The following is a 20398-nucleotide window of genomic DNA, read 5'->3' as shown; positions in this document are numbered from 1 at the left end:
ACTATATGGTGACAGATGTTAACTAGACTTACTACTGTGATCATTTTGCAATACATACAAATATCAAATTATTCTGTTGTACACCTGGAATTCATGGAATGTTGTATGTCAAATATACCACAATATAAATAAATAAATAAATAAAAGTTAAAAATAATGAGCAAAATTTCTACTATTAGATTTTATTCTTTTAGAACTTGGTTTTGTGGTCAGGGGATTTGTTCCATTGGCCTATATGTGAGCACAGAGACTTATATTTTGTCCATGATGGAGGGGTCCAGAATCACCTTCACCTTAATCCAATCAAAATCTGGACAAAATATATGAAACAAGAATATTCAGACAATGGAAAACAGAAAATGCAAGGCAGTAATCCTTCAAGAAGGGAAACAAAGAGCCCCTTGGTGACCCCAGATTACTGCCTGGAGTTTGAAGTCCACAGCAAAAGGAAGGGAACCCAGAGTCCACTGTTCTCCTGGAGGTCAGAGACAAAGTTTAGAGACTGGGGAGACCAAAGCAGCTAGAATTTTCAGGGCATAGTGTTATAGAGAAGACAACTGCACAGACTGATGGAGAATGTGTGAGCTCCATTAGGATGGGTAAAGGATTCCCCCTGATGCAGACAGAGGTTTTCACTATGCATTACAAAGCTCCGATACTTCTTTCCTCCACCTAGTCAATCAGGGCTCTCTTGGATCGGAAGTCTCTATGGAACTTGGGAGTACCAGTAGAATGTATTATTCCTTAGTTTAGTTCAAGTAATCCTTGGTTTAAACATGGCAACATTAGGATTAAAGCTGAATTTTAAACTGGGAAAACACTTCCCATCAACCTTATCCAACCAAATCTTACTTTCCACTTCTAAACTGTATTCCATAGCATATGTTACATGATTGTTTCAAAATTCTCTTCAGTACTAAGATGTAAGCAAGGTAGTTTCTACTTTCTATTGACAAACAGAAGTTTGACATAATAGTTCTAGCAGCTCTTCATATTTATGAGCTAATAGGTACTCTGCTGCATTCAAAGCACATGCATATGAGATGATCAAAAAATTGTAGTAACAAAATCTACAAATGACCTTTTAAATTTATCACTGCTCAACACTTCCTGACCCACTCACATCACTAACACATCTACATTACAGTAAATACTAAAGGAAATTCTTCAGGGTGAAAAGAGGATTAAAGATGGTGGCATGAGAGGTGAGACAGAGGCCTCCTCCCAAAACCACATATAACACAAAAATTTAGTTAATACAACTAATCCTAAAAGAACAACAGGAAAGAAGGCTGTGCCAAAATGCATACACCTGAAGAAAAGAGCAGACCTCATGAAACAGGGTGACATACCAAAGCCTTGATCCAGTGGGACCCAAGCCCTTCCACCACCCAAGCTCACCAGAGGGAGGAAGAGACACAGGGTGGAGAGAGGGTGGAAGCCTAGGACTACTGAACACCCAGCCCTAGAAATCTCCTTTGGGAGCACGAACCCACACTGCATGGTGTTCTGGTCATTAGTGGGGTTGGAAAGCTAACATAGGTGGAATATACTTGGATAGCCTGAGATTCAAGCCATTTGTGGAAAACAGGGATCCACATCTGGCTGCTCTGGGACAAAAGAAAGGCAGGCAGTCTGAGAGACTTCCTAACAGTGAGAGGGCTGCTAAAGGGGCAAGGATTGCACAGAGCTTGCTACTCAGAAGAAAGGATAGGTGGACAGAATTCTCTGGGTGTACTCTGCCCAGCAGGTTGGGAACATTCAGGAGCTTCAAGGGCTCCATCCCTCTGGCTGGCTATTCAGCTCCAAGGACCCCCATGATGATATGCAGGTTGCTCTGCCTTCCTCCTGGCCTGCCAGCACTGAATCGCAAACCTGCAGTCCCTGCCCTGGTTTCAGGCTAGCCAGAGGGAGGCCCCACCTATGGCAGTTACAAACACAAAGCACAGAGGCTTACACTTGTGTGCTCCAACCATTGGTTCTGACAGTGGAGACAGGCACAGCAGCTGGGAAGCAGGAAACAGCTCTTTCCTCCCACCAGGTGCCAGTTACACTCCCCTGTGACCCCCAACCTCATTCCAGGGGCTGAGCAGCTCCAGACCCTATACCTTCTGGGCCCTAGAGGGTGCCACATACTAATATGAAACATCAAAGGAATCTGGTCCAAACAAAATCTCACAAACACCAGAAAGAGGAGCAAGTGAAACTGAACTCATCAATACTCCTGAAAGAGACTTCAAAATAAAAATCATAAACATGCTCATGGAGGTACAGAAAAGTATTCAAGAAAACAGGGACGAATTTAGGATGGAGACTCAATCATTAAGAAATTCCATATCAGAAATGAAACATACAATGGAGGGATTTAAAAGCAAATTAGATGTAGTAGAAAAGATGGCAAACAGAACAGAAATTAGAGAAGAGGAACACAAAGAGGCAGAGACACATACAGGAAAAAAGGATCTCTAGGAATGACAGAATATGGAAAGAACTGTTTAGATAATCCAAATGGAACAACATTTGCATTATAGGGGTACCAGAAGAAGGAGAGAGAGGAAAAGGGACAGAAAGTGTCTTTGAGGAGGTAATTGCAGAAAACATGCACAATCTGGGGAAGGACATAGTCTCTCAGGCCACAGAGGTACACAGATCTCCCAACACAAGGGACCCAATGAAGACAACACCAAGACATATAATAATAAAAATAGTAAAATCAAGGTTAATGACATAGTTCTAAAAGCAGCTAGATAGAGAAAAAAGATCACACACAAAGGAAAACCCATCAGGCTATCATCAGACTTCTCAACAAAAAACTTATAGGCCAGAAGAGAGTGGCATGATGTGTTTAATGCAATGAAGCAAAAGGGCCTCGAACCAAGAATACTCTGCCCAGTAAGATTATCATTTAAATTTGAAGGAGGGATTAAACAATTTCCAGATAAGCAAAAGCTGAGAGAATTTACCTCCCACAAACCACCTCTACAGTATATTTTGGAGGGACTGTTATAAATGGAAGTGTTCCTAAGGCTAAATACCTGCCACCAGAGGAAATAAAACCACAGTAAAGAAAAAGGAAAAATTAATTACTAAGCAGATGCAAAATCAAATGAACTACCCCCAAAGTCACTCAATGAAAAGACAAAGAGTACAGAATATGATACCTAATATATAAAGAAAGGAGGAGGAAGAAAAATGAGGGGGAAAAAAAGAACCTTTAGGTTGTCTTTGTAATAGCCTACAAAGTGAGTTAAATTAAACTGTTAGACAGTAAGGAATTACCCTTGAACCTTTGGTAACCATGATTCTAAAGCCTGCAATGACAATAAGTACATACCTATCAATAATCACACTAAATGTAAATGGTGTGAAGGCACCAATCAAAAGACACAGAGTCATTGAATGTATTAAAAAGTAAGACCCATCTATGTGCTGCCTACATGAGACTCACTTCAAAACCAGACATATACATACAAAAAATGTGGGGATGGAAAAAGATATTTCAGGCAAACAATAGGGAGAAAAAATCAGGAGTTGCAGTACTTGTATCAGACAAAATAGCCTTCAAAACAAAGAAATTCATAAGAGACAAAGAAGGACAGTACATAATGATAAAGGGGTCAGTACAACAAGAGAATATAATGATGAAAAATATATATGCAACCAACACAGGAGCACCTACATATGTGAAACAAATACTAACAGAATTAAAGGGGGGAAATAGAATGCAATGCATTCATTTTAGGAGACTTCATCACACCACACACTCCAAAGGACAGATCAGCCAGACAGAAAATAAGTAAGGAGATAGAGGCACCGAAAAACAAACTGGAACAAAAGGACCTAACAGACAGCTACAGAACACTCCATTCAAAAGCAACAGGATACACATTCTTCTTAAGTGCACATGGAACATTTTCAAGAATAAATAATACACTAGGACACAAACAGAGCCTAGTAAATTCAAAAAGTAGAAATTGGAACAAACAGTTCCTCAGACCACAAAGGTATGAAACTAGAGATAAATTATGCAAAGAAAATGAAAAAGCTCACAAACACATGGAGGCTTAAGAACATGCTCCTAAATAATCAATGAATCATTGACCAAATAAAAATAGAGATCAAGCAATATATGGAGACAAATGACAACAATAATTCAACACCAGAAAAATCTGTGGGACAGAGGGAAGTATATTGCAATACAGGCCTACATCAGGAAATAAAAACAATCCCATATGAACAGTCTAAATCCACAATTAACGAAATGAGAAAAAGAAGAACAAATGAGGCTCAAAGTCAGTAGAAGGAGGGATATAATAAAGATTACAGCAGAAATAAATAAAATTGAGAAGAATAAAACAATAGGAAGAATCGATGAAAGCAGGAGCTGGTTCTTTGAGAAAATAAACAAAAGAGATAAACCCCTAGCTAGACTTATCAAGAACAAAAAAGACTCTACACACATGAACAGAATCAGAAATGAGAAAGGAAAAATCACTACAGACACCACAGAGATACAAAGAATTATGAGAAAATACTATGAAAAATTATATGCTAACAAAGTGGACAACACAAAACAAATGGACAACTTTCTAGAAAAATACAACCTTCCAAAGCTAACCCAGGAAAAAAACAGAGAATCTGAATACACCAATAACCAGCAACAAAATAGAATTGATAATCAAAAAACTACCTAAGAACAAAAACCAAGGGACCAAATGGTTTCATTGCTGAATTTTATCAAACATTTAGTGAAGACTTAATACCCATCCTCCTTGAAGTTTTCCAAAAAGTATAAGAGGAAGGAATACTCCCACACTCATTCTATGAAGCCAGCATCACTCTAATATGAACACCAGGCAAGGACACCACAAATAAAGAAAATTACAGACCAATATCCCTGATGAACATAGATGCGAAAATACTTAACAAAATTTGAGGAAATTGAATCCAAAAATACATTAAAAAGATCATCCATGATGATCAAGTAGGATTTATTCATCCAAGGATGCAAGGATGGTACAATATTTGAAAATCCATCAGCATCAGCCACCACATCATTCACACCAACAAAAAGGACAAAAACCACATGATCATTTCCATAGATGCTGAAAATGCATTCAACAAAATTCAACATTCATTCATGATAAAAGCTCTCAACAAAATGGTATAGAGGGCAAGTACCTCAACATAATAAAGGCCATATATGGCAAACCCAGAGCCAACATCATACTTAAGAGTGAGAAGCTGAAAGGTTTTCCTCTAAGATAGGGAACAAGACAAGACAAGGATGCCCACTCTTCCCACTTTTATTCAGCATAGTTCTGGAGGTCCTCACCACAGCAATCAGACAACACAATGAAATGAAAGGCATCCAGATTGGCAAGAAAGAAGTTAAACTATCCCTGTTTGCAGATGACATAATACTGTACATAATAAATCCTAAACAATCCACTCCAAAACTACTAGATCTAATATCTGAATTCAGCAAAGTTGCAGGATACAAAATTAATACACAGAAATCTGTTGCACTCCTACACACTACCAATGAACTAGTAGAAAGAGAAATCAGGAACACAATTCCATTCACAAATGCATTAAAAAGAAGAAAATACCTAGGAATAAACCTAACCAAAGAGGTGGAAGACCTATACCCTGAATACTACAAGACACTCAAGAAATTAAAGAAGACACCAATGAATAGAAACACATCCTATGCTCATGGATAGGAAGAAATAATATTGTCAAAATGGCCATCCTGCCTAAAGCAATCTATAGATTAAATGCAATGCCTATTAAAATACCAACAGCATTCTTCAATGAACTATAGCATATAGTTCTAAAATTCATATGGAAACACAAAAGACCCCAAATAGCCAAATCAATCATTGGAAGGAAAAATAAACACAAGCTGGGGGGATTATACTCCCCAACATCAAGCTCTACTACAAAGCCACAGTAATCAAGACAATTTGGTGTGGGCACAAGAACAGACCCATAGACCAATGGAAAGACTAGAGAGCCCAGATATAGACCCAAGCATATATGCTCAATTAATACACTATAAAAGAACCAAGGATATACAGTGGGGAAATGACAGCCTCTTTGACAACTGGTGTTGGCAAAACTCAACAGCTACATGCAAGAGAATGAAACTGGATTATTGTCTAACCCCATACACAAAAGTAAACTCAAAATGGATCAAAGACCTGAATGTAAGCCATGAAACAATTAAACTCTTAAAATAAAATACAGGCAAAAATCTCTTGAATATAAACATGAGCAACTTTCTTCTGAGTGCATCTCCTCAGGTAAGGGAAACAAAATAAAAAATGAACAAATGGGACTATATCATGCTAAAAAGCTTCTGGACAGCATCAGCAGAATAAAAAGGCATCCTACAGTATGGGAGAATGTATTTGTAAATGATGCATCCAATGAGGGGTTAAACATACAAAATATATAAAGAATTCACGTGCCACAACACCCCAAAAGCAAATAACCCTATTAAAAAATGGGCAGAGGATATGAAAAGACAATTTTCCAAAGAAGAAATTCAGATGGCCAACAGGCACGTGAAAAGATGCTCCACATCTCTAATTATCAGAGAAATGCAAATTAAAACCACAATGAAATATCACCTCATTCCAGTTAGGATGGCCAACATAGAAAAGACTATGAAAAACAAATGTTGGCGAGGATGCCGAGAAAAGGGAACCCTCCTACACTGCTAGTAGGAATGTAAACTAGTTCAACCATTGTGGAAAGTAATACGGAAGTTCCTCAAAAAACTAAAAATAGAAATACCATTTGGCCCAGGAATTCCACTCCTAGGAATTTACCCAAAAAAAACAACTTCTCAGATTCAAAAAAGACATATGCTCCCCTATGTTCATTGCAGCACTATTTACAATAGCCAAGATATGGAGGCAACCTAAGAGTCCATCAGTAGATGAATGAACAAAGAAGAGGTGGTACATATACACAATGGAATACTATTCAGCCACAAGAAAGAAACAAATCCTACCATTTGCAACAACATGGATGGAGCTAAAGGGCATTATGCTCAGTGAAATAAGTCAGACAGAAAAAGACAGGTACCAAATAATTTCTCTCATTTATGGAGTACAACAATGAAGCAAAACTAAAGGAACAAAATAGCAGGAGACTCGCAGACTGCAAGAAGGGACTAGCTGTCACCACAGGGCAGGGTGGGTGGGGAGGGAGAAAGGGATAGTGCGGTGATTAGTGCACATGGTGTGAGTTGGGTCATGGGGAAGACAGTGTAGCACAGAGAAGACAAGTAGGGACTCTGTGGCATCTTACTACACTGATGGACATTGGCTGTAATGGGGTCCGGGGGGAACTCAATAATAACAGTGAATGTAGTAATCATTTTGTTTTTCTTGTGAAACTTACATAAGACTGTATATCAACAGCAGTGCAGTTTGTAAAAGACATATACACCCCTATGTTTATCGCAGCACTGTTTACAATAGCCAAGATATGGAAGCAACCAAAGTGTCCATCAGTAGATGAATGGATAAAGAATATGTGGTACATATACATAATGGAATATTATTCAGCCATAAGAAGAAAACAAATCCTACTATTTGCAACAACATGGATGGAGCTAGAGGGTATTATGCTCAGTGAAATAAGCCAGGCAGAGAAAGACAAGTATCACATGATTTCACTCATCTGTGGAGTATAAGAACGAAGAAAAAACTGAAGGAACAAAACAGCAGCAGACTCACAGAACCCAAGAATGGACTAACGGTCACCAAAGTGAAAGGAACTGGGAAGGATGGGTGGGAAGGGAGGGATAAGGTTGGGGGGAAGAAAGAAGGCATTATGATTAGCATGTATAATGTTGGGGCGGGCACGGGGAGGGTTGTACAACACAGAGAAGACAAGTAGTGATTTGATAGCATCTCACTACGCTGTTGGACAGTGACTGTAATGGGGTATGTGGGGGGGACTTGGTGATAGGGGGAGACTAGTAAACATAATGTTCCTCATGTAACTGTAGATTAATGATATGAAAAAAAGAGTGTATATCAATGATACCTTAATAAAAAATAATTTATCACTCATCCTCCTCAAAAGTCTGCCACACCTGCAACATTTCAATTGCATATTGTAATTACAACTAAAAATCCTCCATTCTAAATGACAGGATGGTACTCCTCAAAAATTAGTCTATTTTTGCTAACATGTAGTCTTAACTAGGACTATCAGCACTTGCTTGACAGCCAGCTCAACCATGTGGCTCCAAACTCCAAGGAACCTATGTTGTCACCTTGATAATTATTACCTTAAATTAAAGAAAATTATAGAAATGAATGCACTCAATGGAAATTGTTAACAGAATAATACTTAAATGAATAGAAACTTACATGGATCAGTTGCAGAAACACCTGTTTCTTCTTTAGTTGAGTGGGTTTTTATGAAGTCTGAAATAACAGTTTGTCATGAGTTTCAAATATAAATTATAGTATTCACTGAGTTTAAATTTCACAGTTTTTTATTGTAATAACTCATTCAAGAGAAAGAAAACTCTAAAAAAACAATAGTGCTACCAAAACTGTATATACTCCCAAAGGGGCAACAAGTGGTAATACCTAAAAGATTGTGTGTAACAGCTGAGTGATGTGGACTCATCATTTTCTCAACAAAATTAATTTTTCCATTTTTTTCTCTTACTTAATGTTGCCATCATCTAATCTCCTTTCCTTTTAAAATATCTAGTCTCCAAGTTTTGCCTATTTTACCAGTAAATATTTCTCAAATCTGGCCCCTTTCTTCTCATTTAGTTGTGCTCTAATATAAGGACTTATCACACATCTAATATACAGCAACATGTTCCCTTTTCTACTTCTGGTCCCTAAATCTAGCTCCTAAAATGTGGCTGGAAAAATCTCTCTAAAATTAAATCCAACAATCTCAACTCCCTACAAAAATCTTCAATGATTCCCCATTATATATGAAAAAAAGTTATTCTCTCTCTCTCCTACCTCATCCCTACCTGTTGCTACCACTCTAATACCATAATGATTGTGATTCCCTATTCGTTCTGTTTGTTCATACTACAGCCTCTTCTTAAAATGCCAAATATCTCCCTTTTCACTTGACTAAATTCTATTCACCGTTTAAGGTTGCATAAAATCTTCCAAACTCCCTCAGGTTGAACAAATTGGCTCCCTTCTGTGGACTCATTGCAAATTACATACTTCATGTATTACATTAATTAAAATGATAAGTAATGTGTTTGTGACTTTATTAAGTTGTGGATTTTATGGAGACAACAGTCAAATTTTATTCATTTTGTACATTCTTAGAATCTGGAATATAATAAAAACTTCTAGTGAAAACATCAAACTCACTATTGAATATCTTTTTAAATATACTATTATATAATTTTATAACTATAAATTTCTAAACTCCATGTCTCGAAATGTCAACATATTTAGGAAACCCAATAAATGCTAAACATGTTTAAAATATCACCTTCAATTATCTTCTGTGCAGTTTCATAATTTTGTACCACTTCTGCCAGATTTTCAATATCCCTATTAAAATGTCAAAAAATGCAACATTTATTATCAAAGAATAAGAGTTCAAATTACACTTAAAATGAGGATGTATGCTCTAGCCATATACAGTTTATAAAATAAAACATTCTTTACCTTTATTCACAGACATTAGGTAAATTAATTAGTAGCAAGCAAATAAGTATAAAAGCCAAACTCTGTAATTCTGTGAATTCTATATATTCCATGAATATAATCAGGTAGGCCAACAGCATTAACAACAAAAATGGCAAAAGTAAAGTAAGTAGAAGCCTGAGATTTCTTTTGACAAATGTCTTACTAATGGTGTAACTCTTAAGAGCACAAGTTCTAGAGCAGACAGCTTGGCTCAAAACCTGTTTTACCCATTTACATTTATATGACATTGGGTAACTTAATGAACCTCTCTGAGTTTTAGTTTCTTCATTTATTATAATTGGGATATTACACACAAAAAAACCCAAATAGCCAAAGCAATCCTGAGAAGGAAGAACAAAGATGGGGGATTACACTCCCTGACTTCAAGTCCTGAAACAAAGCCTCAGTGCTCAAAACAATTTGGTACTGGCACAAGAACAGAGCCACAGATCAGTGGAACAGAACAGAGAGCCCAAATATAAACTCATGCATCTATGGTCAATTAATACACAATAAAAGAGCCATGAACATACAATGAGGAAAATGCAGACTCTTCAACAAGTGGTGTTGGCAAAACTGGACAGCTACATGTAAGAGAATGAAACTGGATTACTGTCTAACTCCATACACAAAAGTAAACTGAAAATGGATAAAGACCTGAATGTAAGTCATGAAACCATTAAACCCTTAGAAGAAAACATAGGTAAAAATCTCGTGATATAAGCATAAGTAACTTTTTCCTGGGCCCATCTCCACAGGCAAGGGAAACAAAATAAAAAATGAACAAGTGGGACTACATCAAACTAAAAAATTTCTGTATAGCAAAGAACACCACCAGCAGAACAAAAAGACATCCTAGCCATCCTACAGTATGGGAGAATATATTTACAATGGACTAATCTGATAAGGAGTTAACATCCAAAATATATAAAGAGCTCATATGCCTCAACATCCCCCCACCAAAAAAACCCAATTAAGAAATGGATGGAGACCCTGAGCAGACACTTCTCCAAAGAAGAAATACAAACGGTGAACAGGCACATGAAAAGATGTTCCACATCACTAATCATCAGGGCAATGCAAAATAAAACCACAATGAGATATAACCTCACACAAATTAGGATGGCCATTATCCAAAAGACAAGAAATAACAAATGCTGGTGAGGATGCAGAGAAATGGGAACCTTCCTATACTGTTGGTGGGAATGTAAATTGGTGCATCCATTGTGGAAAGCAATATGGAGGTTCCTTAAAAAAACTAAAAATAGAAATACCATTTGACTGAGGAATTTCACTGTTAGGAACTTTCCTGAAGAAAACAAGATCCCTGATTCAAAAAGATATGTGCTCCCCTATGTTTATTGCTGCACGATGTGCAATAGCCAGGATATGAAAGCAACCTAAGTGCCCATCTATAGATGAATGGATAAAGAAGATGTGGTACCTATGCATGATGTAATATTATTTGGCCATAAGAAGAAAACAAATCCTTCCATTTGCAACAACATGGATGGATCTAGAGGGTATTATGCCTAGTGAAATAAGCCAGGCAGAGAAAGACAGGTACCAAATGGTTTCACTTATTTGTGGAGTATAGAAACAAAGTAAAACAGAAGGAACAAAATAGCAGTAGACTCATAAACACAGAAAAGGAACTAGTGTGTACTAAGGGGGAGGGGGAAGGGGATAAAGTAGCACAATAATATGCAATCCCAATATAAGCTGGTCATGGGGATGGCAGTACAGCATGGAAAATACAGTTTCTGTAAGATTCTGTATTCATAGCAAGACTCTCTCACATCTTACTATGTTAATAGTGACCACACTAGAAGGAGTGAGGATTTAATAATATGGGCAACTGTTGAACCACTGTGTTGTATAATTGAAACCAACACAAGATTGTATATCAATGATACTTTAATTTTAAAAATTGGGGTGTTAGAGTACTTTCCTAATAAAGTAGGTGTAAGGATCAAAGGACACATTTAAAGTTGCTAGGAAAACACTCGGCACATATCAAACACTTAAATTTCAGTATGAAGATAAATACATGGTCTGAAACTAATTTGATGCCTCACAATAGACAGTTCAAATGAATATATCTGAAGGAAGGATCTAGGTAGGCAGCCCAACTGGGGGCAACTCAAGTGCCTTTCCTTTCATTTATTTAAACCTAGTCATCGACAGATGGAGATATCAATAAAGTACTTGCATAATAAGTACCAGCCCCTCACAGTTATGGGTACTTTCTATTTTAACACTATAAAATAAAATGGTTTTGTGTATTTTTAATGAAAAATATGGTTATTACATATATAAAATTTTACTTGGATGAGTTACTATACAGATATTGTTGGAGATAGAAAAATGATAGAACAATGAACTGGAGTTTATTTAAATCAGGTAGCTGTAAAAATTACACATTTATTTACTGCTTATTACATGCAATAGGAAATATGTAGATGTGCGTGACTCACACGAATGATCAATAATGAAGAATAACTATCAATTCATAATAAAAATTTTTCAGTATATGATTTGATAACAAATAATAGGGGAAAAAGAGAGAAGTAACAAAGGAAGAGATCATTTTAAGACAGGTGAACCCAAGCACTATTGACATTTTTGGGGGAGGAGGGGTTATTTCTATTTTTATTATTATTTTTGTGCTGTCCCACAATACATCTTTTTTTGGTATCATCACTATACAATTACATTAGCAACGTTGGGGTTACTAGATTCCCCCTATTATCAGGTCCCCACCACATACCCCATTACAGTCACTGTCCATCAGCTTACTAAGATGTTATAGAATCACTACTTGTCTTCTCTATGCTTTACCCTTCCCCATGACCCCCACCCAACATTATGTGTGCTAATCATAATGTCCCTTTTTCCCTTTTTCCCGCCCTTCCCACCCATCCTTCCCAGTTCCTTTCACTTTGGTGACTGTTAGTCCATTCTTGGGTTCTGTGAGTCTGTTGCTGTTTTGTTCCCTCAGTTTTTGCTTTGTTCTTATACTCCACAGATGAGTGAAATCATTTGATACTTGTCTTTCTCCACCTGGCTAATTTCACTGAGAATAATACCCTCTAGCTCCATCCATGTTGTTGCAAATGGTAGGGTTTGTTTTCTTCATATGGCTGAATAATATTCCATTGTGTATATGTACCTCCTCTTCTTTATCCATTCATCTACTGATGAACACTTAGGTTGCTCCCATTTTTTGGCTATTGTAAAAAGTGCTGCGATACACATAGGGGTGCATAGGTCTTTTTGAAACTGAGTTTCTGAATTCTTAGGGTAAATTCCTAGGAGTGGAATTCCTGAGTCAAATGGTATTTCTATTTTGAGTTTTTTGAGGAACCTCCATATTGCTTTCCACAATGGTTGAACCAACTTACATCCCCACCAGGAGTATAGGAGGGTTCCCCTTTCTCCACATCTGCAACAAAATTTGTTTTTGTTTGTCTTTTGGATGTTGGCCATCCTAACTGGTCTGAGGTGATATCACAATGTAGTTTTAATTTGCATTTCTCTGATGATTAGCAATGTGGAGCATCTTTTCATATGCCTGTTGGCCATCTGAGATCCTTCTTTGGAGAAGTATCTATCCAGATCCTCTGCCCATTTTTTATTAGATTATTTGCTTTTTGTTTGTTGAGATGTGTGAGATCTTTGCATATTTTGGACATCAACCCCTTATTGGACGTGTCATTTGTGAATATATTCTCCAATACTACAGTATGTCATTTTGTTCTACTGATGGTGTCCTTTGCTTTATAGAAGCTTTTTAGTTTGATATAGTCCCACGTGTTCATTTTTTATTTTCTTTCCCTTGCCTGTGGAGATATGTTCATCAATAATTTGTTCATGTTTATAGTCAAGAGAGTTTTGCCCATGTTTTCTTCTAAGAGTTTTATGGTTTCATGACTTATATTCAAGTCTTTCATCCACTTCGAGTTTACTTTTATGTATGGAATTAGTCAGTAATCCAGTTTCATTCCCTTACATGTAGCTGTCAATTTTTTGTCAACACTATCTGTTGAAGAGGCTCTCATTTCCCCATTGTATATCCATGGCTCCTTTATCATATATTAATTGACCATATATGCTTAAGTTAATATATGGACTCTCTATTCTTTTCCACTGGTCTATGGGTCTGTTCTTGTGCCAGTACCAAATTGTTTGATTACTGTGGCTTTGTAGTAGAGCTTGAAGTTGGTAAGCGAGATGCCCCTTGCTTTATTCTTCCTTCTCAGGATTGCTTTGGCTATTCGGGGTCTTTTGTGGCTCAATATGAATTTTAGGATTATTTGTTCCAGTTTGTTGAAGAATGCTTTTGGTATTTTGATAGGAATTGTATGAATCTGTAGATTGCTTTAGGCAGGGTGGCCATTTTGACAACGTTAATTCTTCCCACCCAAGTGCATGGGATGAATGTCCTCTTTAATTTCTCTTAAGAGTGTCTTGTAGTTTTCAGGGTATAGGTCTTTCACTTCCTTGGTTAGGCTTATTCCTATGTATTTTCTTCTTTTTGACACAATTGTGAATGGAATAATTGTTTTCCTGATTTCTCTTTCTAGCTAGTTCATCATTAGTGTATAGGAATGCAGTAGATTTCTATGTATTAATTTTGTATCCAGCAGCTTTGCTGAATTCAGATGTTAGTTCTAGTAGTTTTGGAGTGGATTCTTTAGGGTTTGTTATGTACAACATCATGTCATCTGCAAACAGCTACAGTTTAACTTCTTCCTTACCAATCTAGATGTCTTTTATTTCTTTGTGTTGTCTGCCGTGGCTAGGACTTCCAGTACTATGTTGAATAAAGGCAGGGAGAGTGGGCATACTTCTCTTGCTCCCAATTTACAGAAAAGGCTTTCAGCTTCTTGCTGTTAAGTATGATGTTGGATGTAGGTTTGTCATATACAGCCTTTATTATGTTGAGGTACTTGCCCTCTATATCCATTTTGTTGAGAGTTTTCATCATGAACGGGTGTTAAATTTTGTCAAATGCTTTTTCAGCATTTATGGAAATGATCATGTGGTTTTTGTCCTTCTTTTTGTTGATGTAGTGGATGATGTTGATGGATTTTTGAATGTTGTATCATCCTTGCATACCTTGGATGAATCCCACTTGATCATGGTCTTTGGTCCTCTTGATGTATTTTTGATTTCGGTTTGCTAATATTTTCTTGAGCATTTTTGGATCTATGTCCATCAGGGATATTGGTCTGTAGTTTTCATTTTTTGTGGTGTCTTTGCCTGATTTTGATATTAGAGTGAAGTTGGCTTCATAGAATGGGTTTGCAAGTATTCCCTTGTCTTCTATTTTTAAAAAAACTTTAAGGAGAATGGTTATTATGTCTTCCCTAAATGTCTGATAAAATTCAGTGGTGAATCCATCTGAACCGGGAATTTTGCTCTTGGGTCCTCTTTTGATTTTCGATTCCATTTCGTTGCTGGTAATTGGTCTTTTTAGATTTTCTGTTTCTTCTGGGGTCAGTCTTGGAATGTTGTATTTTTCTAGAAAGTTGTCCATTTCTTCTAGGTTATCCAGTTTGTTAGCATATAGATTTTCATAGTATTCTCTAATAATTCTTTGTAGTTCTGTGGGGTCTGTCATGATTTTTATTTCTCATTTCTGATTCTTTTTATGTGTGTAGATTCTTTTTCTCTTAATAGGTATGGCTAGGGGGTTATCTATTTTGTTTATTTTCTTAAAGAACCAGCTCTTGATTTCATTAATTTTTTCTATTGTTTTATTCTTCTCAATTTCATTTATTTCTTCTCTGATCTTTATTATCTCCCTCCTTCTGCTGACTTTGGGCCTCATTTATTCTTCTTTTTCCAGTTTCAGTAATTGTGAATTTAGACTACTCATTTTGGATTGTTCTTCCTTCTTTAAATAGGCTTGGATTGCTATATACTTTCCTCTTAGAACTGCCTTTGCTGTGTCCCGTAGAAGTTGGGGCATTGTGCTGTTGTTTTCATTTGTCCATATATTGCTTGATCTCTGTTTTAATTTGGTCATTTATGTGTTGATTATTTAGGAGCATGTTGTTAAGCCTCCTTGTGTTTGTGAGACTTTCTGTTTTCTTTGTGCAATTTATTTCTAGTTTTATGCCTTTGTGGTCTGAGAAGTTGGTTGGTAGAATTTCAATCTTTTAAAATTTACTGAGGCTCTTTTTGTGGCCTACTGTATGGTCTATTCTGAAAATTGTTCTGTGTGCACTTGAGAAGAATGCATATCCTGATGCTTTTGGGTGTAGAGTTCTGTAGATGTCTGTTAGGTCCATCTATTCTGAGGTGTTGTTCAGTGCCTCTGTGTCTTTACTTATTTTCTGTCATGTTGATCTGTCATTCAGAGTGAGTGGTGTGTTGAAGTCTCCTAAAATGAATGCACTGCATTGTTTATGCTCCTTTAATTCTGTTAGTATTTGTTTCCCATATGTAGGCACTCCTGTGTTTGGGGCATACATATTTATAATGGCTATATCCTCTTGTTGGACTGCCCCCTTTATTGTTATGTAATGTCCTTCTTTCTCTCTTGTTAATTTCTTTGTTTTGAAGTTATTTTGTCTGATACAAGTACTGCAACACCTGCTTTTTCTCCCTATTGTTTGCATGAAATATCTTTTTCCATCCCTTCACTTTTAGCCTGTGTACATCTTTGGGTTTGAACTGAGTCTCTTCTAAGCAGCATATAGATGGGTCTTGCTTGTTTATCCATTCTATTACTCTGTCTTTTGATTGGTGGATTCAGTCCATTTGCATTTAGGGTGATTATTGATAGATATGTACTTATTGCCATTGCATGCTTTGGATTTTTGGTTACCTAAGGTTCAAAGGCCATGTCTTTACTGTCTAACCGTCTAACTTAACTCACTTATTACACTATTATAAACAGTCTGATAATTCTTTATTTCTCACCCTTCTTTTTCTTCCTCCTCCACTCTTTAAATGTTAGGTGTTTTATTCTTTACTCTTTGTGTTTCCCTTGACTGATTTTGTGGATAGCTAATTTTATTTTGCCTTTAGTATTTCTCTGGTCTGTTTTCTTTGCTGTGGTTTTATTTTCTCTGGTGACAGCTATTTAGCCTTAGGCATACTTCTATCTAGAGAAGTTCCTTTAAAATACACTGTAGAGATGGTTTGTGGGAGGTAAAGTCCCTCAACTTTTGCTTATCTGGGAATTGTTTAATCCTTCCTTCAAATGTAAATGATATTCTTGCTGGATACAGTATTCTTTGTTCAAGGCTCTTCTGTTTCATTGCATTGAATATATCATGCCATTCCCTTCTGGACTGTAAGGTTTCTACTGAGAAGTCTGATGATAGCCTGATGGGTTTTCCCCTGTAGGTGACCTTTTTTGTCTCTCTGGCTGCTTTTAATACTCTTCCCTTGTCTTTGATATTTGTCATTTTAATTATTATATGTCTTGGTGTTGTCCTCCTTTGGTCCATTGTGTTGGTTAATCTGTGGGCTTCCATGGTCTGAGAGACTATTTCCTTCCCCAGTTTGGGGAAGTTTTCAGCAATTACTTCTTCAAAGATACTTTTTATCCCTTTTTCTCTCTTTCCTTCTTTTGGTACCCCTATAATGCGAATATTGCTCCATTTGGATTGGTCACACAGTTCTCTTAATATTCTTTCATTCCTAGAGATCCTTTTATCTCTCTCTGACTCAGCTTCTCTGTATTCCTGTTCTCTGATTTCTATTCCATTAATAGTCTCTTAAGTGTGCTCTTAAATCCTTCCATTGTTTGTTTCATTTATGTTATCTTCCTCCTCAATTAATCCCTTAGCTCTTGAATATTTCTCTGTAGCTCCATAAGCATGCTTATGACTTCTATTTTGAATTCTTTTTCAGGAAGATTGATGATTTCAGTCTCACCAAGCCCTCTCTCTGGTCTTTGAGGGATTTTGGACTGAACAAGGTTCTTTTGCCTTCTCATGGTGATGGGAGTAGTTGCCAGCAAGTGGCACCTGTGTCAGCTGGGAGAACAAAGTCTCTTCCTGCTTGTTGGTGCCTTGCTTGTCTCCACTGTCTGTGCTGGTTAACTGCATACAGGAAGCAGCCTCTGGGTTAATCCCATAAGCTGCTGTGGGCAGTACAGCCTTTGAGATGGCCTTGGGCAATGGTGGGGATCACAGGCCAGCAGTGCATGTTCTGCCACAAGAGCAAACCCCTTTTGTGCCCCCTGGTCTCTGCATCCATGTCTTCTGTCTGTGCCAGTCAACAGGGTGCAAGGAGCAGCCTCTCAGTTAATCCCCTGAGCTGCCATGGGTGGGGTGGCCCTCAGGATGACCTAGGGCACTTGCCAGGGTCGCAGGCCAGTGGTACATGTTCTGCCATGAGAACAGAGACCCTTTGTGTCTCCCAGACTCTGCACCGGTCTCCACTGTCTGTGACAGTCAACTGCACATAGGGAGTAGCCTCTAGGTCTGGGCCGGTTATCTTGGTGCAGGGAGAAGCCTCTGTGCTAAGCTGTGTGGTTGCCGTAGGCGGGGATGCTCCCTGCTGTTCCACAGCAATGGTGAGTCAGCCTATTTTCTTACAGTGCCAGTGGGAGGGAAGGAACAGAAGGTTGCTTTTCACCACAAGGGGCTTCGGAGCTGTGTTGCCACCCAGGAGGTTAGGGCACCTGAATTTCCTTAAAGTTCCCAGCCTGCTGGGCTGAGTGTGCCAGGACAATTTTGTCCACTTGTTAAACCCTTATCCCTTTAAGACTTTTAAAGTTCCAGCTTTTGTTTTCTCCCAGGGATGTGGGAACCTGTTCACAGTCTCAATCTTAGACCTTGCTTTTCCACTCTTCCAATATCCAGTGCACCATGCAATGTGTTTGTGCTCCTGGGGAAGACCACCGGGGGTGGTTATTTAGCAGTCCTGTGCTTCCACTCCCTCACAACTCTGATTCCCTTCCTCCTGCCAGTGAGCTGGGGTAGGGGGAGTGCTTGGGTCCCGCAGGGTCATGGCATTGTAGCCTACCCTTTTCCATGAGATGTTGGGCTCTCACAGATGTAGCCTGGCTCATGTACTATATCTTCCAGTCACTCTTTTAGGAATAATTGCATTTGCTGTATTTTCAATATATACGTGGTTGTGGGAGGAGATATCCACCACCCTACTCACACCGTCATCTTGCGAATCTCCACTATTGACATTTTAGAGTGGAAAATTCTTTGTTGTGGAAGACTATCTCATGCATTTTAGAATGTTTAACAGCAAACAGCATCTCAGACCTCTACCTAGTAAGTGCCAATAGCACTTCCCTACTCCGAGTTGTGACAAACAAAATGTCTACAGACAAATGTCCTCTAGGACACAAGATAAAACCCCATTTGAGAATCACCGCTGTAAGGTAACATTTCTACCATAACACTCTGCCAGCATGACACAGATCAGCACAAGCTACACAGGCAAGGCTCAACACTGGTCAGACCCAAACCTTAGCTGAATGCCCTGTGACATCTCTTGATGAGAGAAGATATGCCTTGTGAGGAGTCTCCGTGAGGCAGTATCTCATGCCTATCTTTTGGAAGGCTGACACAAGCCCATTTCTCATCTACTCCCTAATTTCTGAGGAGTATTGAACTTTCTGTCCCTCTGTTCCTTAGGGCACAGCTGAAGGTTTCTATTTAAGTCTATAAAGCTGCATTAGAATGAAGTTTATAAAGCTGTATTGGAATTTGCTCCTCCATGGCAAAACAACGAATCACTAGACTGATATGTCATCTGCTGTCTCCCTACCATGTCACCCTGTGGGATAAGGAACACCAATTTAAATGTTAATCTCTTCCAAAAATCACCATATAAATAACTACAATAATATTTGACCAATTATCTGGGTACCACAACCCAGGCAGGTTAGCACATAAAATCAACTATCACGACACATGTTTTTTGAATAAATGGGCATAGTTTGAATCTCAATAATCACCACCACTTCTACTCCTGAAAACTTTACCAAGGATGACAGCAGAAATGAATATCAGTAAAAATAGGATGTATTCTGTCACTCATAACAGATTCTTGTAAAAAGTAATAATGTAGGTGTACCAGGAACTAACTGGAGGCTATTATATAAATTAAATGAAAACCTAGACAAGGAAGGTAATAGTGAAAGGAAAGAAAAATAAACCATAAGAAATTTTAAAAGAAAAATTACTGATATACATTCATGTATGTATATAAATATATGGGAACTAAAGACTCAAAGAAAATTGTAGCCCGGATGTCAAAAAAGCAAAGACCAAAAACGCGGAAGATGGCGGCGTGAGTAGAGCAGCGGAAATCTCCTCCCAAAACCACATATATCTATGAAAATATAACAAATACAACTCTTCCTAGAATAAACACCAGAGGACACAGGACAATATCCAGACCACATCCGCACCTGAGAGAACCCAGCGCCTCGCAAAGGGGGTAAGATACAAGCCCTGGCCCGGTGGGAGCCGAGCGCCCATCCCCCCAACTCCCGGAGGGAGAAGAATAGGCAGAGCGGGAGGGAGACGGAGCCCAGGACTGCCGAACACCCAGCCCCAGCCATCCGGGACAGAGTTCAGACACAGTGCGTGCACAGGGGGCCATGGACACTAGGAAAACAGGGCAGCAAGAACAGTGAGCAGGCACTGGAGGCCGGGCGCCGGAGGACATAAGAAAAGCGAGCGACCAATTATTTATTTTTT

The 20398-nt window shown here is 38.1% G+C and overlaps 1 protein-coding gene across 1 annotated transcript in view; it reads right to left on the bottom strand.

Annotated features, from left to right (window-relative positions):
• CCDC7 (coiled-coil domain containing 7) overlaps nucleotides 1–20398 on the bottom strand; it is a 136872-nt gene that overhangs the window by 36647 nt on the left and 79827 nt on the right. The window contains exons 7-8 of the mRNA XM_036912293.2: nucleotides 9508–9569; nucleotides 8397–8453 (exon numbers count right to left, since the gene is read on the bottom strand). Of these exons, the coding sequence (XP_036768188.2) occupies nucleotides 8397–8453; nucleotides 9508–9569 (119 nt within the window). The remainder of the gene's footprint in view (nucleotides 1–8396; nucleotides 8454–9507; nucleotides 9570–20398) is intronic.

The sequence above is a fragment of the Manis pentadactyla genome, chromosome 3, assembly GCF_030020395.1.
Source record: "Manis pentadactyla isolate mManPen7 chromosome 3, mManPen7.hap1, whole genome shotgun sequence".
NCBI lineage: Eukaryota > Metazoa > Chordata > Mammalia > Pholidota > Manidae > Manis > Manis pentadactyla.
Note: the sequence above shows the minus strand (reverse complement) of the source record. Positions and strands in the feature narration are given on the sequence as shown.